The sequence below is a fragment of the Trachemys scripta genome, chromosome 1 (genome assembly GCF_013100865.1).
Source record: "Trachemys scripta elegans isolate TJP31775 chromosome 1, CAS_Tse_1.0, whole genome shotgun sequence".
NCBI classification, from domain to species: domain Eukaryota; kingdom Metazoa; phylum Chordata; order Testudines; family Emydidae; genus Trachemys; species Trachemys scripta.
Genome location: NC_048298.1, coordinates 156,948,413 through 156,972,432, shown reverse-complemented (window position 1 = coordinate 156,972,432; position 24,020 = coordinate 156,948,413). Strand labels below are relative to the sequence as shown.

The 24,020-nt window shown below is 41.4% G+C and overlaps 1 protein-coding gene across 2 annotated transcripts in view; it reads left to right on the top strand.

Moving 5' to 3' along the window:
- The window catches only part of MORC1 (MORC family CW-type zinc finger 1), a 106,002-nt gene that overhangs the window by 67,894 nt on the left and 14,088 nt on the right, over positions 1-24,020 (top strand). The window contains exons 18-24 of one of the 2 annotated variants that reach the window (XM_034790803.1): positions 2,108-2,176; positions 3,201-3,431; positions 5,272-5,361; positions 14,733-14,808; positions 15,417-15,528; positions 17,861-18,004; positions 21,298-21,388. In XM_034790803.1, coding sequence (XP_034646694.1) covers positions 2,108-2,176; positions 3,201-3,431; positions 5,272-5,361; positions 14,733-14,808; positions 15,417-15,528; positions 17,861-18,004; positions 21,298-21,388 — 813 coding nt within the window. Of the gene's footprint in view, positions 1-2,107; positions 2,177-3,185; positions 3,432-5,271; positions 5,362-14,732; positions 14,809-15,416; positions 15,529-17,860; positions 18,005-21,297; positions 21,389-24,020 lie in introns of both variants that reach the window. The other variant, XM_034790792.1, reaches the window with a different exon arrangement.

The following is a 24,020-nucleotide window of genomic DNA, read 5'->3' as shown; positions in this document are numbered from 1 at the left end:
GAGGTGTATGTACAAAAAAACTGCTTTCAAAAATAAAACAGTGTAAAATTTTAGAGCCTGCAAGTCCATTCTGTCCTACTTCTTGTTCAGCCAATCTCTCAGACAAACAAGTTTGTTTACATTTGCAGGAGATAATGCTGTCTGCTTCTTGTTTACAATGGCATCTGAAAGTGAGAACAGGCATTCACATGACACTGTTATAGCCGGCGTTGCAAGATATTTACATGCCAGATGTGCTAAAGATTCATATGTCCCTTCATGCTTCAACTACCATTCCAGGGGACATGCGTCCATGATGATCACAGGTTCTGCTCGATAACGATCCAAAGCAGTGTGGACCGATGCATGTTCATTTTCATTATCTGAGTCAGATGCCACCAGCAGAAGGTTGTTGGTTTTTTTGTTTTGTTTTGTTTTGTTTTTTTGGTGGTTCAGGTTCTGTAGTTTCTGCATCGGAGTGTTGCTCTTTTAAGACTTCTGAAAGCATGCTCCACACCTCATCCCTCTCAGATTTTGGAAGGCACTTCAGATTCTTAAACCTTGGGTCGAGTGCTGTAGCTCTCTTTAGAAATCTCACATTGGTACCTTTTTTTGCCTTTTGTCAAATCTGCAGTGAAAGTGTTCTTAAAATGAACAACGTGTGCTGGGTCATCATCCGAGACTGCTATAACATAAAATATATGTCAGAATGCAGGTAAAACAGAGCAGGGGACATACAATTCTTCCCCCAAGGAGTTCAATCACAAATTAAATTGACACATAATTTTTTTAACGGGCATCATCAGCATGGAAGCATGTCCTCTGGAATAGTGGCCGAAGGGGTATACGAATGTTTAGCATATCTGGCACATAAATACCTTACATTGTTTTGTTTTTGAGTGCAGTTATGTAACAAAAAAAATCTGTTTGTAAATTGCACTTTCACAACAAAGAGATTGCACTACAGTACTTGTATGAGGTGAACTGAAAAATACAATTTCTTTTATCATTTTTACAGTGCAAATATTTGTAATCCAAAATAATATACACTTTGATTTCAATTATAACACAGAATACAATATACATGACAATGTAGAAAAATCAGAAATATTTAGTAAATTTCAATTGGTATTCTATTGTTTAACAGTGCGATTAAAACTGCGATTAAGCGCAATTAATTTTTTTGAGTTAATCACAGTTATTAATTGACTGCCCTAAAAATAACAAAAGCAGCAAATAGGCTTATTGCACAATTCCCAGCTGCCTCGCTCCTCATTTTTTTTATATATCTGAATCCACGATGCTGCTTATAGAATTTCCCCCAGAGTACCATTACTGAGGCTCTTGGCCACTGAAGGAAGGTCAGGCTTACTGGGGAGTATGTAGAGTTTTGAGCCTGTTTCTTGGTATTCTCTTGTATCTGATTAGAGAGGAAATTTACTGCATTCCTGATCAGCCTGTCAAGAACAGGAGTTGCTTAGGGAACTGCTCTCCAGAAACTTGAGGAGTCTACTTGGGTAGTCCCTGAAAATAGAAGTTATATTCACTTTTTTGCCTATTCGGCTAGCCAGCACAGAGATGCTGGGTGGCCTTTGAGTTAGAATTCTGACTACTAGGTTCTTTGGTGGGAATTTCTAACCAATAAACCAGGCCTTTATAAAAGCTTGTTTTACTTCAGAGTGTGCTGTGGTGACTTGGTGTTGGGGAACAGAATTGGGGGCTAACCATGTTTAATCCCCCCCTTTTTTCCTAAATAAACACACGTCTTCAAAAACCTCTGCTACCTTCTTGAAACATAACAGATAGCAGAGTCAGTTCTCTATAAAACTCCTTAGCTAGAGATGCCCCAGAAAGCCTCATTCTGCATAGAGCAGATACCAGAAGGTGAGTTGACTTTCATAAGGATGGGCGGGGAAGAAGTATTTAAAGAGGTTATTTATAACTTATTTCTGTGGCAAATGCCTCCTGCCACTACCGTAATGGGAGTATTAAAGATATTAAACTCAAGAGTTCACAGTGAACATGTAAGATGGTAAGAACAATCCATTAGTGAGTCTTTACTGATTTTGTGACAGGCATAAATTACTGTAAACTCCTGAATTGCATGTGTTTACATTTATTTTTATAGAAATCTCTTTTAATCAAATCACACACGGTTACTCAGTGTGGAGACAGCAGCGGAACTCTATTAATAAATGTGAGTAACTAAACTCTTCGGATAACTATTTTCCATTGTGAACTAGCAGAGGCAGGAAAGGAATTAAAGACACACTAATTTACCTCAGACCTGTACATGTCAGAATTTTGTCCTTTGAATGAAGTGGTGTTTCATCTTGCAGAAGAAGTCTGCTAACATATTAAGAGTCTGATCCAAAGCCATTGGAAATTAATGGAAATTTTTCCATTGGCCTCTGTGGTTTCTGGATCAGGGCCGGATCTGGCCTTTTTGCCGCCCTAGGCAAAAAAACCACCCGCCGCCTCCCCTCTCCCCCCTCAGCTCGGCAGGGGAGGGTGCCGAGCCCACCGCGGCTCCGCTGTCCCTGGCGGCCAGAGCGCTGGGAGGAGGGCAGAGAGCCCCCGGCGGCCAGAGCACCGGGACGAGGGCGGAGAGCCCGGCCGGGGCTCTCTGCTCTCCCCAGTGGCCAGAGCGCCGGGGGGAGGGCGGAGAGCCCCCGGCGGCCAGAGCACCAGGAGGAGGGCGGAGAGCCCGGCTGGGGCTCTCCGCTCTCCCCAGCGGCCAGAGCGCCGGGAGCAGGGCGGAGAGCCTGGCTGGGGCTCTCCACTCTCCCCAGCGGCCAGAGCGCCGAGAGCAGGGCGGAGAGCCTGGCCGGGGCTCTCCGCTCTCTCCGGCGGCCAGAGTGCCGGGGGGAGGGCGGAGAGCCCCCGGCGGCCAGAGCGCTGGGGGGAGGGCGGCGAGCCCGCTGCGGCTCCGCTCTTCCCGGCGGCCAAAGCGTTGTGGGGAGGGCGGCGAGCCCAGTCGCGGCCCCGCTCTCGGGCCGGAGTGCCCCGCCGCGCCGCCCCCCTCCAAGCACTGCCCCAAGCACATGCTTGGTGGGCTGGTGCCTGGAGCCGGCCCTGTTCTGGATCAGCCTTTTAGTAAGGTCAAACTTCGTGTAATTCAAGAGTTATGAAGTAAAATAGTTTGTAATCTTTCTTGTTAAATGACCCAACCAAAAGAGAAGTGGTTACTTTGACATAACTGACAGTTTGCTTTCTTTAAGAAAAATGAAAGTGTTCAGAAAACAGTGAGTCAAAGAAATGCTTTCCATAGAGAGCCAGCTCTGTCATCTTCATGTTTGGATAACTGTAGCAGAAAACAACACGTGCAAAAAAGAGGCCCTAAAAGATGGGATATTTCAGAGCACAGGGTTATTTCCCAGAAGAAAGCAAGACCTCGTGAAGGACAAATACCTCCTGTTTCCCTACTGGAGAAGGATCACCGAGTTTCACTGGTGTAGTACCACTTTATTTCTTTGTTTTTGATATCCTTCCTAAAGTAGCTTGCTTATTAGTTTGATTTATACTGGGTATTTATCAACTTAGAAGGTGCATTTCCAATAATAAAAATTTAAGAAAGGGCAAATACTATTAAAAAAAAATTCATGAACTTTCATTAAAATCTTTGCAGTTGTTTTGAGAATTGCAGCCCTTCCTAACTGGCTTTCCATGATCAGTGAGACCTTGAATCAAAGTGGATGTGGCCCATTTCCAGCAAAACTTCAAAAACAGACTTCCGCGAGAAACTGCAGAACTGGAATTAATTTGCAAACTTGACACCATCAAATTAGGCCTGAATAAAGACTGGGAGTGGCTGGGTCACTACAGAAAATAATTTTCCCTCTGTTGATATTCACCCCCTCTTGTCAACTTCTGGAATGGGCCACATCCACTTTGATTGAATTGGCCTCGTTAGCACTACAAAAAGTCATTTTCCCTCTGTTGATATTTACCCCTTCTTGTTAACTGATGGGAATGGGCTACATCCACCCTAATTGAATTGGCCTTGTTAGCACTGACCCCTCCCCCCCACTTGGTACTCCCATCTTTTCATGTGCTGTATATTTATACCTGTTTACTGTATTTTCCACTCCATGCATCTGATGAAGTGGGTTGTATCCCATGAAAGCTTATGCCCAAATAAATTTGTTAGTCTCTAAGGTGTCACAAGGACTCCTTGTTGTTTCTACTGATACAGACTAACACGGCTACCACTCTGAAACCTGAGACAATTAAATGACTGAAAACAAGGGATTAGAATGGAAAGGTTTATGCAGCTTTGAAAATAGTATAGTGGTAACACCTGGTAAAGTTCAGCTTGCCAAGTATTTCTTTGTAGTAGCTGGAAAAAATAAAACATCTAAAAGCAGTAAGTAAGACTAATAACATCAGCAGTTAAACTGGCTAGAATAAAAATGCACTGGTGCTATCAGTCTGCATGCTTCAGGGCATAAAGTGAACACTTGCAAAGGTCATGAAAAAGTCACTTTCCCCATGTCCTCTCCCTCTATTCCAAACACACCCAATGGGGTAGTATTGCTCATTTGACCATTATGGCCCAGCATTGTTTGCCTTCCTCTGGCAGAATTGACTGTTGAGTATGGCATACACTATTAGATGGACTATTGGTTTAATATGATATGGTCATTCTTGGTGCTAAATGACTCCTTGTCATAAACGGAGTGTGAAAAGACAGATGGCTAGTGTATGCTGATTTGAATATTGTACATTGACCTCATTTTAATGCCAGAATTAAATGCAGGGGCAAATATTCAGAAGACTGATGCCTGGCATACTTTTTGACAGGTGCAAATAGCACACAATGAACTGCAGGTGCAAATCTGTATTTCCACTTGTAGTTGAGCAGTGAAGGGTGCAAGTATTCAGATTTGCACACACAATTCAGTCGCAAGTACAAATTTTACAAGTGGAAATGGCATCTGAAAAATGAACACTGCCCTCTTGAAAATTTGCCCCTAGAAACAGAATCAGATTTGAACTGTGGATATTTCAGCTTTTTGGCGCATCTCATGGAAATGTGGTAATTAAAAAAAAAAATGCATGTTCTGGGCATTTTTACCTAAAAAGCAGAACGCAAGAGCAGCAATGCCCAGTTATTAAACAATGCTAAGATTTCTGAAATGTGCAGGTTGCCACACTGTTAGAATAGGTGTAACATCCTGGAGCATTATTTTACTCTCAATCCTGGGTGATGTGGTGTGCTTCAACATCTGTGCTGTTGGCATGCTAAAACTAGCTAAACTTGTTGCTTCCAATTCTCATACCTTGTTGCAGGTGCCTCTTTCTGAGAGCCAACACATGCTTCTGGAGAAATCTGAAGTTGCCAAAATTAAAAAAGAAGAAAGTGACCCAGAAATCATCTGTGTAAAAAGCCTTTTACCTTTCTTTTTAACCCATAAGCACTGTGTAAAATAAGCTGTAGTCAATATCCATAGTGAAAGTCTGAGTGCATTTATACCTCTATTTTTCCTATTAGAAACCCATTTTTTCTAGAAATGGCTGCTAGCACCATTGTGCCAGCACTGGGGATGCGGCATAATTTTGTCTAATCAGATTTTAAAACAATATCTTAACAAAACATTTTACTGTTCACACTGCCTGATGAAAACCAGAACGAATTTTTACGTGGCAGAAGGATGTAGCATGGTAAATGACTTAAAGCCAGTAATACTCTCAGTTGATTGGCTTTGAGCTTTCTAAAGCCCTGACTTGAAATGCTACTTGCCTTAATTACTTGTGGATCATCTGCTCTAAAATGCTGCTTTGTCATGAAGCTTGAAAAGGTAGTGTTTCTAATGCAGTGAAAATCAGTCCATAAAACAGTAAACCGACTATGTCCGTGCAATTAACACATACCTACAGTTAATCTTAGGAGCATAATTTATTCAGAATAGCACAGAAAGCAGCCTTTATCAACTCAAGGTGTTCTGTCCATGACAAAAAAGAATATCAACAAGCTAGATGAAACTAGCATAGTTGTTTGATATTAATTTTAACAATAACTCTGGGAGTCTGGTGATAGCAAGATGCACATAGAGCAAAATTGCAAAGATAAAGTAAGGGGAAATCACTTCCTGAAAGCAGCACAAAGTAACCATCTTAGAACCATGCAGTAAAGCATAAGAGGGAGCTAGGCCATGGGTAGTATCAAGTTACTAAATCAATTTGTGGCCGTGCTGTGGTCCAGTAAAGCCCCTTTAAAATATGAGGAGTGTGATAAAAAAAATTAACACTGACTTACCTTACGACACATGAAATGGATAAAGGGGAGAACCTGCAAATAAAGCAGAAGTTGTGATGCAGCAGGGACTAATTGCAGGCATACATTAAAATATAGCTGTTGATATAAGAAAAGTGTCTGGCTGAACTCCTGAAGTGAAAGCCAAATAATTTCCTTGTAGTCAAAAGAAACATCAGCGAAGGTTTGAATACCAATAGCTCATAACTCACTTCCAGATGGGGATGTTAACACAGGAAATTGTTATAGATAACAATCCATCATTGTTTGTGGCAATAGATAACAATCAAGCGTCTGTTGGAAAAGTAATAGGAAAAAAAACCACTAAATTTCCCATAAGAATACATTGGAGACAGCTTTTGTTTCAGAATGTGGAGGAAGTAACCAGGGGGACAGCCATTTTAGACTTGATTCTGACCAACAAGGAAAAATTGGTATTGAATCTGAAGGTGGAAGGGAATTTGGGTCAAAGTGGTCATGAAGTGATAGATTTCATGATTCTAGAGAGCAGCAGATTAGGACAAAGGATTTCAAAAGACTTAGATAACTAGTAGGCAAGATCCCATGGGAAGAAAATCTAAGGAAAAAAGGAGTTCAGGAGATCTGGCAGTTTCTCAAGGAGATAATATTAAAGGCACACCTGCAAACTTGGTCCTACCTCAGTGCAGGGGGCTGGATTTGATGACTTTGTGAGGACCTTCCAGCCCTACATTTCTGTGATCAAGTGTGATGACCAAGATTAATTATAATAGTTGTAAGTCCTAGGTCTAGTGTGTATTTCCTATATAGAAATGTCTAGCAACATGCAAATAGTGGTTTTTTTTAGGAGGCAGCATGGTCTAATAGAGATGAGAAGTAGGAGTTGGGACACCTGGTTTGTGTTCCTAGGTGTGCCACTGACTCACTGAGACACACACTGTAAGTGACTTACCTAACGTCAGTTTTCCCATCTCTAAAACAGGACTTATGCTACTACCATACGAACAATAAAAATAAAAATTGTGACTTGGGCAGGACTTGTTCAAGCCACTCTTGTCAGGAGAATAGGCTCTCCCGTTGTCTGGTACCTACTCTTTCAGAGTTGGTCATAAATGTTACGTGAATCACATTACTTGTGGTATTCTGGCATTTTTACTTACAGTACCAGCCAAAAAATGAAATGGGAAAACCCGGGGAAAAAATACCCTGAACCCGGGGAAAAAATACCCAGACAGACTGGGATTGTTTGGAGTGCAAGTATGGAATAGTTCTTTATCGCTCACTCTACTAGATACTTTTCAAACCATTTCAGATCTTGTTATTTCTAAAGTAACTCAAGTTTCACTTGCAAGTGAAGTATTGGCAGATCAGATGTCACTTGGACCACGTAGCTACTTATATCAAGTGTAATGGTTTGGCTCCTGTTTTACTAATCTGCATTCTACCTTCCAAGCAGTTATTATAACATCAAACCAGGGGTTAGATTGGACCAGCTGTCACTTCATTTCCTACTCCAGCCCACCTACACATACTCATACTATCGATGAGATAGCTAGAACAGGGAAAATTTAACATATGATTGAGTTAGTAGTAGTACAATTATAGATTACCTAAAGATAAGGATGGAACTGCATTTGGAATCAAACAGTAAAGTGGTACGTGACTGCTGAAATGACATAGTACACGGGTTAGGAACAAGTGCCCAGCACCAGCTGCTTTTACCATCCACAGATTATGAGTCAGATTGTATCACTACATTTCTGGCCCAGGTGGGGGCAGTGTGGAGTTATGGGAGCTCTGAGATGCTATCCCATCCAGAAGTTAGTCCATGTCTGAGCTTCTTGGCACACATTAGGGAGTGTGTACATGGCCATTCCTCGTCTCTGTTTTGAGGAGAGATGAACCAGTGAGTGCTAAGCGAGAATAGTCCCAGTATTCCCTCAGCTGGAAGAACTATTACTGTGTCCAGCCTTTGTGCAGGAAACAGAAAAAGTGGTAGTGTGCCTTATACTCCACAGCAGCACAAGTGTCAGGTATAATCTGACCTACATCTGTTTTCAAACAGTGCTTAAATACTGTATTGCTGGGTACCATAGAAATGCCTATAACATTCTTAACAAATGATACTGCTTTTTCCCTGCTAAGTGGCGGTGTGATTCTCCACTTCAAACAGTGCTTCGCACTTAAGGTTTGCATCTCCCTTAGCATGGAGCACCCCCTTTACTCAGTCATTCTGCCGGTTCTTGGAAGGCTTTTCTTAGCTCACATATACCAGTTTTTATTTGTTTTAAGGAAACATCATGTTTGTCATTTATTACTTGCTCCAAGTATATTTGTGTGATCACAGCTGGCAATCTAATCTCAGGCTGCTGGTGGTTAATTAAGTTAGACAAATACCTACTCTCGGTAGATATATCATTGCTTTTCTGTTATGCTGTAGCTGCAAGAATTAAATTAGGAATTAATTGCCTTTTACTGCCTTGGCAGCTTTTATTATTATTAAACCAGACAGTTATTGGCCTGCTTTAGTTCATCTTAACCCCTCCCCTGCTTGCCATAAAATGATACAATGGCTGTATGCAGATACTTGCGTCTCTTGCCATATAGACCCAGGTTGCCCTGGCAAAACATATTCTCACTAAATATCTTGGCTCAGACTCTTGGCTAGTGTAACTGGGATAGCTCCTTGTAAGTCAATGGAGCTGTGCCAGTTCACACCAACTGCAGATCTGGTCTTTGATCTGTCAAATGAAGTACATCAATATGGCTCTGGTATATGAATGTAGATGACTCTTACAAAGTACAGGTACACATGTCCATATCAGTGTCCTGGGTGATGTGAAATATCTGATGATCATGCTTCATACCATCTTCTATACCAAATGGGTATAGAATGGGTAGCTGTGATGAGGTGTATAGACCCCACACTGAAGTGGAAGGGGTTAAGGAGCTACTCTGGGCCCAGGCAGCTCCACCCTGCTAAACCTGCAGTGCATGCACAGGCTGGAGGAGAAGCTGAAAAGGGGAGCGGAGTAGCTCGCTTGCAGGTGAGCAGACCTACACTCTGAAACTCTCCAAAAAGAGCCCTGCTGGGGCCCCTGACTATTGATGGTCTGTCCGACCTCTGAGGGAAAAGGACTCTGGACATCTGCAAGGTTGGAGACTTCTTTGATTTATTTTGTTTACAAGCTTTTGCGTTTCCCTCTTGAACGGGGAGACCGGTAGGAAGTGATCTGGGAGGCCTGGCACTTCAGGGTACCGAGTTCAGCTGCCTGCCCTTGGGCCCTGGATTGGAACCTAGTGGAGAGAGGTGGGCCCAGGTTCTCTTACCCACGTCCTGATGGGGCTGGAGACTCAGAACTAGGAAGACCCCATATCTCAGAGAGTCCCAAGTCTGGGGCTATGGCCAGGTAAAGCCTGAAGCCTCTTGCTGGGCAGGAATCTTGACATACCCTGGAACAGGTGGACACAACTTATGGCCCAGCCGGAGGGCCAAGCCATAGCAGAGGACAGATCACCAAAGGCTATCAATAGGGGGTGCCAAGACAGAAGAGCACTTGTCACACCCTCACTGACCACTAGGCAGCACCTGTGGAGAGTAGATCCCTTCACAGTAGCCCATTAGCTTCACCACTTTTCTTCGTGCCTGAGGCAATATTCTCAGAACCTTAACTGTTATATCCCACTTCTAAGATACTCAGTATATTCTCCTGTAATAACTATCTTTGTAGATCACTTGTTTTGTAGACAAAAATGGTGCTGTCACCTTTGCTTGTGTCGTCATTTATCTGTTTGATCTGGGCTAATTAGTTGTTATTATATATAAGTCACCTAACAGAGGCAGTATAGTAAATGCTTCTCTAAACTAAATTGAAATCCTAATTATATTAATAAGATGTAATTCCTTGGCATTTTGCTGTTTTGCACATAACATCCTAGATATATGAGCTAGGACAGCAGTATTGATTTATGGTGAGGAAACTTTCTTTGTTCTTGTTACTTCCTTTTTAACATTCCTATAGATTATTGACTTGCTTTAAGCATGCCTGTATGCTTTAGATTAGTGTGATGATAATTCTTGTCCAATAGATTACTTGGTTTCCCATCACTTGCATCTGCATCTAATGTCTCAATCTTGGTTTAACTTTTTTTGACAGCCTGATTTATTTGTAGCTGATGATCAATTTGCCTTTACTGCAGACTGTATTAAAGTACTGTACACAGGCCCATCAAAAAGGCAGCCTTGCTAGCTTCTGTGCAGATAAACCTGATGGTGCACCTGGATGGACAAGAATCAATGTCTGTGTAAAAGCAGTTATTCTGTACTTCAGCCTCTACTGTTGTCAAAACAGTGCTCACTGCTCTCGCTATAAATAAAGCCCTGCCATCTGTTCCATTATCAATCCCTGGTTTTTAGCATTTGTAATGGCTGTAAAACCTCGCTCCAGGCTAAAACTTGGTTTATGAGGCTTAATGTCTAGGAATGATGTGAAATTATCCGGATGCTTTTTAATAGGTAATAAAACTTGGCAGCTCCATCAGTAGTACGCTGTATATATGACATAAATTATGATGAAAAAATGGCAGGACAGAATAAAGAACATTGTACATTTGTCCTAAGCAAGAAGTGGATCAGATGGAACCAACGGAAATGAGGTGGAGATCTTGTATCTGAAATAGTTCCTGAGTAGGCCATTCATGAGGGTTATGAGAAATTGAAAAAGATGGGGGATAAAATAGTGATGGAGTTGGAGAGGACTGATTTGGAGGTGCAAATATCAACAAAATGAAACCAGTTAGATACCTGGGAGGGGTGGCTGCTGACAAGAGTATGAAAGGTTTCACACACTATGAGGAATCTAGGTAGTTTTATATACTGTTTGTTAGAGATGTTCAAATTTGGAGTATTACTTTAAGTAACGGAGTATCTACGTGATGGAGTAGGAAATCTCTGCCCAGTACTCTGGGCAGTTCTTCTTCTTAGAGTATGCACAACATGCCTCAAGTGGCTTGTGACCAGGATTCATCGCTGAATTTAGTCCACTGGTTGGATCATTCCTTCCCCAGCCCAAGCTGGGTACTGACGGGAAGCGCAATGTGAACGCTGATTCATGCCTCCCCTGGGCACTATATCTCCATGCAAGAGGAGACATCTGCAAGGGGACATGCATGCAGCCAGAGCTTTCATGGTTTTAGATGGTTCAGACTTGCTGCTCCAGGGAGCTTGCTCCCAAATGTGGAGATCAGCAGAAGTAATTGCTGAGGGACAATCTATTAGGATTGTTATTAGCTTTAACTGTTTAGTTCGTTCTTGGTTGAATACCTTTTTCATTATTGCCATCTCTGAAAACGTAGTAATATGCCAACTCCTTATTTACGGGGCATTTTTTTAGTATTCTTTCTCCGTTCAAACCGTGAACAAACTCGTGAACAAAAGAAACTATATCACAGATGTGGCAGCCGCCAAGGCACACATTTAACTGGCCTCTGAGTGAGCAGAGGAGATTTTATGCTTGATTCTCTGCCACTGATTTGACCACATTACCTCGGACAAGTCACTTAGCCATCTCACAGATAGGGGAAGAGAGACTCAGAGAAATTACTGCTTACCCAGCTTCATGAAGCACTGTGACATCTCTGGATTCTAAATGCTATCGAAGTGCTAAGCAATATTTGCCTAATTTTCATGTGGAAGATGTGAGTTATATACTGTGATGGTCCTTCTCACTCACTTTCCCACTAGGAAAGCTGAAATCCAAGTTAAACGTAGGGCTTGTCTCCATGAGCCAGTGGTTAATCCACAGTTAGTTGCTCTGTGTTAGTTAACACGCTGTACACAAGCTGCAGTTAATAGTGGGCACATGGGGCAGCTGTGCTCTCTTTTCAGTTCTCATCATTGTATGCACAGGGTGGGGGCTTGCTGCATACTAAGTGTGTGGCATTCTCAAAGGGTATTCTCTAGTCCTTAGCTTCGCTTCTGAGCAGTGGGCATTTCTGGGATTTCTCTCGCTGTACATTGTGGAATGAGTAGAGGAAGCCAATGGAATTCTGGGACTTGGAGTCAATTTTTTTTTAAAAAAAAATCCCATGATTCCATTCTCTCTGTTCAATGCTTCCTCTCCTTCTGGGTGGGCTAGCACCATTTTGAAATTGCTATCAGCCAGTATAGACCTAACTGTGTTCCATGCTGCTGTGCTGACAACTGCGAAGATGCAGAGGCTACTTGGGTTGTATTTCAGTTCTCAAAGTCAGGCAGCTTTGCGTTTTGGACTGTGCCTGACGCACCACCAAGCACATGATGTGGCAGCAGCAGCTTCAGCAGCGGGAGAGGAAGGAAGACAAGGACAAGGTTGATACCAAGCAACTGCTACTACAGGAGCTGTTCTTGGAGCAATATCACACATTACAGTGCTGTTTCTGGGCTTAGAAAACCAGTGTGGATTGGTGGGGTAGGATCACTAGGCAGACCTGGGATGACCAGCAGTGGTGAGAGAATTTCAGGATGGCGAAGATGACTTTTTCTGAGATCTGTGCTGAACTAGCAGCAGCAGCATACCATCCTGCAGTGTCCCCACACACGGACAAGCGATTCGCAATCACCATTGGGAAAACGGGCCACTCTGCAATGGTACCAGTCCATAGCAAGCTAATTCAGTGTAAGGAGATCCACTGTTGGGGCCATTGTAATGCAGATGTGTGCTGCCGTGCATAAGGCACAGTTCCACAGTTCTTATAAAGCTCGGGAATATATTTTGAAAGAGTATTACACAATTCACGGTAAACGAGGGGTTACTGCACTCTAATGAATTCTGTCTTGTGTGCTCAGGCATTTTCCCTCCAAACTAGCTTCAGTAACTGCAGTTAAACCCCCAATGTAGACAAACCTGTAATTAGCTGCTAATGCTACCATTTCTGGACACTAAGGCCTACAGTAATCTGTGAGAGACGTGCTGTGCCTTGTCTTCGAGGATACTGGAGGTAGCTTAGTGCTGTTGCTAGGTCACTATGGGGAAAGATTGTGGCCCCTATTAACTAATTGTAGTAATCACATTAATGCACTATCCCAGAGACCCATTGTGTTAGGGACTACACATGTACATACGCAGCCCCTGCCCTGAAGAGTTTACAGTCTAACTGGACAAGACAGACGAAGGGTAGAAGAAGGAAATGTTATTCCTTTTCCGTATGAGGAATTGAGGCACAAGTTAAATGACCAGGTGAAGAGGCGTCAGATCAGGGTTCAATTCCCATCTCTGCCAGACACCCTGAGTCCCAGCTGAGTACATTAACCACGCTTCCTCCTGCTAGAAGTTCTGCTTACAATGGAAAAATGAGTTGGCAGCTAATTTCCCTCCCTCTATTTTTAGCCCTTTATCTCTCTTTTCCAGGCAGCAGTGAGCTCTTCCTGTGCATCTCCACCACTACCTCTTCTCCAAGAGCCATTGGCGCACTAAGACTTTTGTCCTCTGTTTTACAATGTCAGTGCCTCCCTGTTGTCCCCACCCTGCCCTCTCATGGCAAAGCATCCTAGGGGACACCAGGCAGAAAGCAAATGCTGCTTTGTTTGTGAGACCGATTTCTCACAGTGTTGAAGGGGGACTGTGCCAATTCTGTTCTCAGACAGTGGCCTCTCATTTTCTACCAAGGTTAGAGTCCCAAGGGCTTAGTTTGCACATTCAAAGCAAATGGGGCAATGGATGAAATGCTGAAAAGATCCTTCCCTTCCCTGTAAGACATTTGTATTGGGAATGTCACACTGAACAAAAATCTGAGTGAAAGAACAGCGGATTACATGAAAGGCCACTAGCCTGAAATAGTCACACAAGGCTAACAGAAAATCACCACTATGGTGGGCTTCAAACTGGCAATCAGAATACTTTAGACTTTTTCTCTTTTTTATAACATGAGAAAGCTAATCAGATCATACGATAACTCATTTTCAGCTTCCTATCTTTAGGTCACTACCGAGTTCCTTTCATATGTTGCTGCTATGAAATTTTCTTAAGTCCGTGTCTAACAAAGCATAGAGGTAGACCCACTGTATTCAGTGGGACTGCTCATGAGTTTGCTTTCCTGAATAAGGGCCAGAATAAGGCCATATTTAGAACATTTTAAAAATATCAAACTGCTTGCTAAGCAGCATAATCTTTTTCACCAGATCTACAAAACACGTCTTGTTTGCCCACATTTTCCCCCTTTATTTACATCTGGTTAAAAACAATGGAGAGTTGATCTTTAAAACTGCACAAGTACAACATTGAGCTGAGAAGACAAATATCAAGGAAACAGGTAAGGCCTGATTCTGCCAGTATGATTCGATCGACATGATGGGGTCACTTCTGACTTATGCCTGTGGAAGCAAGATCAAAGTCAAACCCAAATTGAATTTAACCCGGAGTTAACCTCCAATTAACATGTATTATATTGTGATTTAACTTTGTTAGGTAGATCCATGGCTTTTTAGGAGAAGACAGTTTCTTAAAATATAGAAAGATAAACTAAATTTTATGTGTTTTAGGTAATGGTGTCTGAGGATGAGACTGAAGATTTGTCTAAGTGTGGGGAAAGTAAAGAATTTCTTTGGTTGAACAAAGGTAAAATCAAAAAGTGTTTGTACTTTCAATCTAGACTATGTTTACAGAATTGCTGTGAATATTTAAAACAAAACAACAATATACACAAAAGGGACTTGCAACTGACACTAATCTCACTATCATATGACTACTGGGAAATAGTTCATTGGAAGCAAAATCTTTGTGTGCTTAGGCCAGGGAACTGAATATTCACTTGGAGGACAGATTTCAATTTCAAGGGAAGATTGTAAATGACGACAGGTCTGTCTCATCTTACACGAGGGTTCCGTTCAGCAGTTAGTGCGTAAAGCGAAAACCGTGTATAGTCAAAATTACATTGAGTTCAATGGCGGGCGGAATCACCCGCACTACAGGTACAGTATTAAAATTGTTATTTTTCTCTTTTTTGTTTGTTTTGTTTTTTGTTCTTGCCAACTGCGTAAAGCTGAAATCGCGCATGTTAAATGCACGTAAGATGTGACAGACCTGTATCTTTAAAATGATATATATAGATAACTTCCTTTTTCAACATAAGCTAGTGTTAAAGCATTCTTTAAAGAAATTACTTCAAAGTGGTTTCTAAAGTCAACAATTTGTTTTTCATCTAATGTGTTTTGCAAAATATTTAGGTTCGTTTGGAGGAAAACAGAAACAGTGTGACTTACAAAGGTATATTTGTTTTGATCAGAAGGATGCTACAAAAATAAAGGGAAATAATTTGCCTTCTTCAAAATTGGAAAGGTGAGAATAGTAATATTACCCAAATGCAAAGGGGCTGTTCCAAAATGTTTTGTAATGATGCTATAGCTAATGATACCAAATATTGCAATGTATTGCAAACACTGAATATGCTATACAAAACAGTGAGTTAGGAATACAGTAATGATCTCACAGGTTATAGCGGTAACTACCAGCTTCAGTGTGTGGTTAAGAATGTTTTAGCATTTTATGTCTTCCATTTATACTACATTTGTAGTGGCTTTTGCAGTATATATATATTAAACACATTTTTACTGATCTTACTTATTGCCACTAAAAACTGTGTTAATTTCAAAAGACTTACTTTCAGACTTAAGGCCTAGTCTAGTCATCAGTGTAAATTGGCACTAACTTTATTGCAGTCAGTGGAGTTACATAAATGTAAAATTAGACTGAAAATAAGGATTGCTCCTTAATACTTACTAATTATTCTTTAGCTCTTATTTAAAGTAAAGTGGTAATTCTGTTTAATTTTGAAAAGTTGCTAATGCATAATTGTATTTTACCTACTCTTACCGTTTTTGTTCTAAATCAGTGTCTTCTGAAATAAACTATATCCACATTGTGCTGCTTCAAAATTCCTTTCGTTTCCTAATAACTTGATTTGATAAAAGTTCTAGTAATAAAAGCTCTGGGCCAAATCCTGCATTCCTGTTGCACATACAGCTCCCATTCTTTTCAAGAGAAAGGCAGAGGCTTAAAAACACAGCACACTATAACCGAGTGGAAGGGGCTAAAAAAAATATCCTGCTGTCAGGTGTTCACTCTATATATAAGAGCCAAATTCTCTTCTAAGACTTCAGATTCCCTAATCAAGTTAAATTATCTTCAGCAACCGGTATATTCTTTTGTGTGAAATGAGACCCAATAATTCCGTATGCAACTACAGTAAGATACCTAACTGTGATGCTACATGTAACTAGATTTTCACTCAAATATGCATACATATAAAGGCATAACTTTGCAAGGAATTGAGCACCTCCTGTCAGATGATCAGCAGCCTCTGCTCCCATTGACTTCCCCACTTGGCAAGATGGGGCCAAAGTGGGGCTTTTGCCAACATCCTTAACTTCACTGGGTGAGTGAATGAAAAAGCTACAAAGTTTTTCTGTTCAAAACATAAGTAACCTAACACAATTAGGTAAGCTCACTGCAAAGTAGACTGAGTAGCCTAAATGCCGACTTTAAAATAATGCTCTATGAGGTTGAGATGGTAAACAGATAAATATTTTTTCCACAATAATGAACTCAACCCTTTATTGCCTACATTGTATCTTTTACTGCTGGGTTAATTTCTATGCTTGATACCATGTAGCAGAGTTGTGGGAATTTTCTGGTATATTTGTCCTAAAAATCTTAACCAGAGGAAGCACTCTGGATGGTTTATAAAGCAGACTCCATTTTTAATGACTTTTCTCAAACACAAGTAAAATATATGATGTTGATATAATCTACTCAGCCTATATTGTACTGAAAGCAATAAAATATCTTGATACAAATAAAGAAAAAAGGCCAAAATATGTCGTGTGTGTTAATTATGCAGCAAATTATTTAATCTGTTGCCCACTCTGTTGCTTATGCTACACAAATGTAGCTATTCAGCTATTTTGTTGATACTTTTGAATCTGCAATGCCAGTTTAATAGTACTAGGGGCTAGTCAATTCCAGCTCTGTGCTTAATACTTGCTCTTTAGTAAGCTTCACAACTGTGTATAACTTTAATTTGACTATATTTCTAATACATATAAAATTATAAATTACCTTATTGATGCCCATGTAGATATCAAAGGATCGTCAGTGCAGCCCAACTTGATATTCCTGAATTCTGGCTTGCAAAATTTCCTGTTCATTGACGTTTAATTTGTGCATACCAGAGCCTCAGTGCTTTGCTGCAAGTATATCAAGGAGGCCCAGTTAGCCAGTCATCCTGCTCCTACAATCTGTAGTGCAGGCTTTTTTCTGTTAAGCAGACATCTCCCCCCTGGATGAATGGCCCAGAGCAAGCCATCCATCATTCCCTAAAATCAGAGGAATCAGCCACGATTTGTAAGACTCTGCACTTTAGGATTAGAGTAGTGTAGAATGCACATTTCCAAGTCTGCTGGGCCAGTATCCTCAGGTGACTAAACATATTTTATGTTCTTCCTAAATCCTTATGAAAATCAGGATTCCATGCTGTCTCTTTTATTTGTACCTTACTTCCTTTCTCCCTCTAGGAACTCAGTGGGGTTGATAAATAAGATGATAGAAAGTATGTCTCTGACTTCTTTTGGTGTAATACTTTAAAATGATCTTTTGTCTGCTTTATATCTAGTGCATTGGCTGAAGATCAAAAAGGATGTGCTGAAGGAAAAGTCCAAGTTGCGATGCAGGAGACGGGTGCTGTGGCACACATAGGAGAGTCTTCCCAGTGTATGTCTGGAAAGAAAACTGTAGAAACATTAACCTCTCTTTTAAGGTGAGTGTTTCGGTGGCTAATGCCTTGAACAGTTCTAATACTTTCACTCCATCAGAGCAATTGCAGCTATTGATCTGGCCTTCACTGAGCAGTGCCATAATTTATGTCTCTATTTCAAAGGTACAGAAGGGAATCCAGATAGAATTGGAATGCTCTGTAGACTGCCCAAAATATTACAAAAATTGGATCAGATCTTCAAAAGTGTATGCAATGCACTTCAGTGTGCCCAGCTTACATAGATGTTTCTTCTCAGATGCACATACGTAAATCTGGGTCTACATAATTAGACTTCTGCAGAAGTTGGGCTCAGTTTTGAATATCTAGTCCATTAACTTTATTGCACAATGCTGTTTGTATATTTAGAAAAATCAAGTTCAGTAAATGCTAAGTAACATGCACCAGCAAAGCTTTTAACAAGAACATGAATTTAACTGAGAATGAAATATATTCCTCTTTTAACCAGTTGAATTCCTGGCTTTTGGTTTTTGTGTAACTGTAATCCTAGTTTCCAGGATGTTGGCTCTTTTCCCGTCACACAACCTCACTGTAATGCCAGATTTAACAGGGTGAAATGAGGGTTGCACTTACCTGTCTTTGAAGCAAGGCGTGGGAGATAATCATTGTTGACCATAGTCCCTGTGGCTGACTATGGACTATTTCCCAAGCCACCAGGAAGTGAAAGACTGACTGTGTACCTTCTTGTGGATAGTGGGTTGGATCATATGTGAAGGTGCCAAGTGGGACCAGATGAGATGCCTGCTGCTGAAGAGATGGATCTTAGTGGCTGGGGACATCATTACACCAATTGTCTACATAACACTTAGCAAAATGATAAAGTAGTGTATGTGAAAAAACTTTAGAGATTTGGATTAGCAAAACTATGAAATTATTTCCTTTTGCATCTATTCAATAACAGTTGCCAGCTGTATCTTTAAGGTTGTGAGTGCACATATTATATAACCCACTTTCAGAGAGTGAGGAATCTTTCCCAGCTAAGTAGAACAAACATTCAAAAACAGTTGAATGTGCTTTAACAGTCTTCAGAGGAAATATTGCTAATTGTTACTTCTTTTGTTATTTGGGGAAGAAATACTATGTACAAGAAGAGAGGGGGTGTAAGCACGCAGCTAAACACCTTAAAATATATTTCACCTTAACAAAAACGATGTTAAGTACGCATAAGCCAGTGGCTCTCAACCATTCCAGATTACTGTATCCCTTTCAGGAGTCTGATTTGTCTTGTGTAACCCAAGTTTCACCTCACTTAAAAACTATTTGCTTACAAAATCAGACATAAAAATACAACAGTGTCACAGCACACTATTAGTGAGAAATTGCTTACTTTCTCAGTTTGTCTGTGTGAAATGTTAGTTTGTACTGACTTCGCTAATACTTTTTACGTAGCCTGTTGTAAAACTAGACAAATATCAAGATGAGTTAATGTACCTCCGGAAGACCTCTCTGTACCCCCAGAGATACATATGCCAGTGGTTCTCAACCAAGGGTACAAAGCATACAGAAACATGACAAATTAAAGTTAGAAATTTAGTGGACAAATAGCTGCTGCAGTAGAATGAGGTGAGATTTTAGCTTCATACATTAAACCATCTAGTAACGTTGTAGATTAGAAGTAAATCAAAAGGATAAAACAACAGCCTTATAATTATCATGTGGCTGAAATTGACCAGAAGTCCACTAAAATCACCCAAAGTACTAACTATTTCTTCAGGTGACAGCTCTGCCAATAATAAAAAAAAAATGCATTAAACCATCCTTTCAGCATAGTTCTGTAGGAAAGTGGTTGACTTAATGTGTTTGTATCAAAAGTAATTATCTGTATAGGCTTCTGATATGCTGTCAACATCAGATTTTATGGCCAGGCTTTCTGCAGATAAAATGAAACTTGTAAGAAACCCGTTTTCCTTCCTCATTTGTTGCATAGTAATTGACTGAGTAAAATGGGATCTTACAAGAGCTTACAATGGAGCTGTCATGAATGCCGGACTTCTGTCTTTGATCGAGCATATAATTCAGTTGCTAGTGCTAACAGTGGAGAATTTAAAATGTAGGAAACAAATACTGCATAGGAAATATTTAACTATTCAGGAATCAAATGCTCCAAAACAAAGATTACTGGGCTTGTGGTTAAGCCATGTAAATAACAGTTATCAAATAACACTGTCACCTCTCCCCCCCCACCATTCTCCCTGTTTCAGCTACCTTCTTTACCCACATGTCTGTAAAGGGCAACCACTATCCATTCAGCCAGTCGACTGAATTGACTTTGGAGTCAAGCCACAGGTTCCAGAAAGGTTACTGCTTAGTATGGGCAAGTCACACTATCCCAAGGGCAGAGAACACTGCTACACCGTTTCCTTTGGCTGAGTGAATTGGCTGGGCGGGATTTTATTCTGTGGCTTTCCAGGGACTAGATCAGGGCCTGGAGTCAGAACCTTAGTGCTGTTCTTGTCCTCTCCCACTGATTCACTGTGATTATGAAGGACACTTAATCTCTCTCTACCTCAATCTGCCTCTCTGAAAAATAGGGATGACACCTCTTTAAAATCTTTGGGCATCCTTGGTTAAAAGGGTATCTTAGTGTAAAATACTATTCCAGCCCCTGGTTGACATAGTATTGAAGACCTGAATTGAAAACTGCACCAGAATTTCCAAAAATTATATCCAGACCAAAGGACCAGTTCCTTAATTTTAGAAACAATGGATTCCACAATGGATTCTCTGTGGCTGCCTGTGAGGGTTTAACCCCCGCGTCACAGGGCTGCACAGCCTAGTGGCCGGAGTCCACAGAGTTAATCCTCATTACAGGGCAGCACTGCCTAGTGGCCAGAGTCCAGGGAATTAGCCCTTGTCACAGGGCTGCACAGCCTAGTGGCCGGAGTTCACAGAGTTAGCCCTCGTTCCAGGGCAGCACAGCCCGAGTGGCCAGAGTCCAGGGAATTAGCTCTTGTCACAGGGCTGCACTAGCCTTAATATATTGTATTATGTTTTCAGGCAGTCTTTGGATATATAGTTTTAATCTTTCTCCACAAATAATATCTTTTTTACTTAGTGTGAGGTGTTCTAGTGCTATAAGCTTTGTCCTGGCATATCTAAAGCAGTTTGGTTTGTTCCGTAGAGTCCAATCCATGGTACCAGAGTAAGAAGGGCGAGTTCCTAGGAGGTGTCTTAATAAGAAGCATTCTGACTGGGTCCCCTAGTCTCCACAGTACAAGACTTGAGGTTAAAGGAATCTTGGATACTGACATATACCACATTTTGTTGAAATTTTTTAGGGAAGTCCTGCTGTATTTTTTGCCAGACTGCGAACTGTCAAGAGAACAGCTTAATTGCATGTCTGCTGAGGATCTTGTATCTATGTTTAAGGTATGTGAACTTGTAGTTTAAGTCTGTGTGTGTTCTAATAGGTAATAGAGTGGTTGCAGTTTAAAAAGTTTACACATGCATTCCACACCACAATAGCTAAAAACATAGCCTTTCCGAATCCCAGGATGGGGAACATCCTGATTTCTTAAATACTACTTCATGATAAATGTTCGTAAATTTTCATAGTGACCACTGTGTGGAGCCTTTTTTTTCTAAGGTCACTTGTTTGAATCTGCCCAGATTGATAATAATCGCAAATAACCTGACAGCTGTTGTATGCAATCGGGTGAAATTAGGTGTTCTTCAGTGAACAGATGTGCACATCATAAAATCACTCCTCCTGTTGCTGCTCATACAATATTTAAAAATTGGGGACCAGGGAAGAAGAGTCTTCTTAAATACACTGATTTTAATGCATCCAGGTATCTTATTTAACTGTGTGGTTAAGAATTAGGACAGAGTTGTAGGGGTTAGAAAAGTCTTACAAGCTTAGTGTAATGTATTTTAGGTATGTTTTTCCTATACAGCAGTTTTGAAGATAAATTTTAGTTTCAAGAGAAAAAATATTCCAATTTGAAGTAATATGTAATAATGGTTTGCGCAATCTCTTAAATATGAAGGGTTTGTTTTATACAGTGTTGTTGTAGTCATGTTTTTCCCAGGATGTTAGAGAGACAAGATGGGTGAGGTAATACCTTTATTGGACCAACTTCTGTTGGTGAGAGAAAGACAAGCTTTCGAACTTACACAGAGCTCTTCTTCGGGTCAGGATTTGTTTTGGTTTTTCTGTGAAGCAGTGCCTAAGCCAATGGTCAGCACATACTGCTAGGGGCCAGGTCCTGGATCCACTGAAGTCAGCAAAAAACTCCCATTGATTTCAGTGGGCTCGGGGCAGATCTATTGAGGTCTAAATAAAATTGGCTTGATAGTGCATATTGACCTAGTCCCACCAACTAGGTTTGTAAAGGACACCATTGGCCTCTTCTATTTTTAGGAACGCTTTACTCCCACCCTTAATTCCTTTGAAAACAAAGGGACATTCAGGGCCGCCCCGGCGGGGGAGAGGGGGGAGTAAGTGGGGCAATTTGCTCCGGGCCCCACAGGGGCCCCCACGAGAATTTTTCGGGGCCCCTGGAGCGGGGTCCTTCACTCGCTCTGGGCGCCTGGGAAAACTCTTGCGGGGCCCAGGCCCCGGAGCTTCTTCCGCTCCGGGTCTTCGGCGGCAGTTCGGTGGCGGGGGGGGGTCCTTCCACCCCGGGACCCGCCTCCAAAGTGCTGGGTCTTCAGCAGCAATTTGGCGGTGGGGGCCCCCTGCCGCCGAAGACCCCAGGCCCCTGAATTCTCTGGGCGGCCCTGGGAGATTAAGGTGTGGAGTAAAATATGTGAATGGGGAGTAACTCTTAGGTAGAATCAGACCTAAGCTTGCAATGTTTCTGTCCAGACTGGTTTCCATAAGATGACTTATTGCTCTCCTCCCATAGTCAATTTGTCATCTATGTGTTTCTGAAGTTATTTTGCATGACAATAGGAAATTTATCAGAGAGGAAAGGTACCCTTCAGAGAAGTGGTAGGTCAACCTCATTCTATCCCATGTAATTAAAACCTCTTACTTCTAAAAATAGGTAATTAGGTTTGGAGTGGAATGATTTCTTCCACAGTTTGGTTGCTTAGCTGCAGCTTTAAAATGGCAGTCAAGGATCAAATACCCCTTGCATTCAGTGTTTGGATCGCTTGCCCCTGACAACCAAATTGAACTTTAAAAATAAATACAAAAAGTTTCTGAGAAAATGCCTCCTGCATATTGGTAAAGTTTCTTGGCATTGCTAGCCAGATGTGACCACTACTTGGGACAACATATTGGGAGAAAATTCAGCAGTTGGTTATGTTAAGTCCATTTGCATAGAGGTAGAATTTTTTAATATTTGACACAAAGGAACTCTGCAATACAACGTGTGATGTTGCCCTCCAGCAATTAGACAATAGAGAAGATAAGGGATGGGGGAGGAACAGCTCAGTGGTTTGAGCATTGGCCTGCTAAACCCAGGGTTGTGAGTTCAATCCTTGAGGGGGCTACTTAGGGATCTGGGGCAAAAAATCAGTACTTGGTCCTGCTAGTGAAGGCAGGCAGGCTGGGAGGGAAGGGATAGCTCAGTGGTTTGAGCATTGGCCTGCTAAACCCAAGGTTGTGAGTTCCCTCCTTGAGGGGGCCACTTAGGGATCTGGGGCAAAAAATCAGTACTTGGTCCTGCTAGTGAAAGCAGGGGGCTCGATTTGATGACCTTTCAAGGTCCCTTCCAGTTCTAGGAGATAGGATATCTCTATTTATTTATAAGAAGACCTATTATTATAGGCTAGAGGAGTTCTTCTTTGATCAAGTGATAAAGACTTATCTTCTTAGTACTAGAGGATGGAAGGTTCGTCAGGTGTGCGTGACTCATCCCATCGCTGTTTTCTGCTCCTTGTAGAGGTTTTTACACCTCAACCTTACCTTAAAGATGTAGGTGAACTCAATTGTGGGAAAAGTTTCACTATCCTCCAGTGGGCACTAAAGATTTGCTTTGCCTCTGTGGAACTCTTGCAACAATTCTCGGAAACCTGCATTTTTCTTCTCCCAGGTCCTCCTGAGTTGACT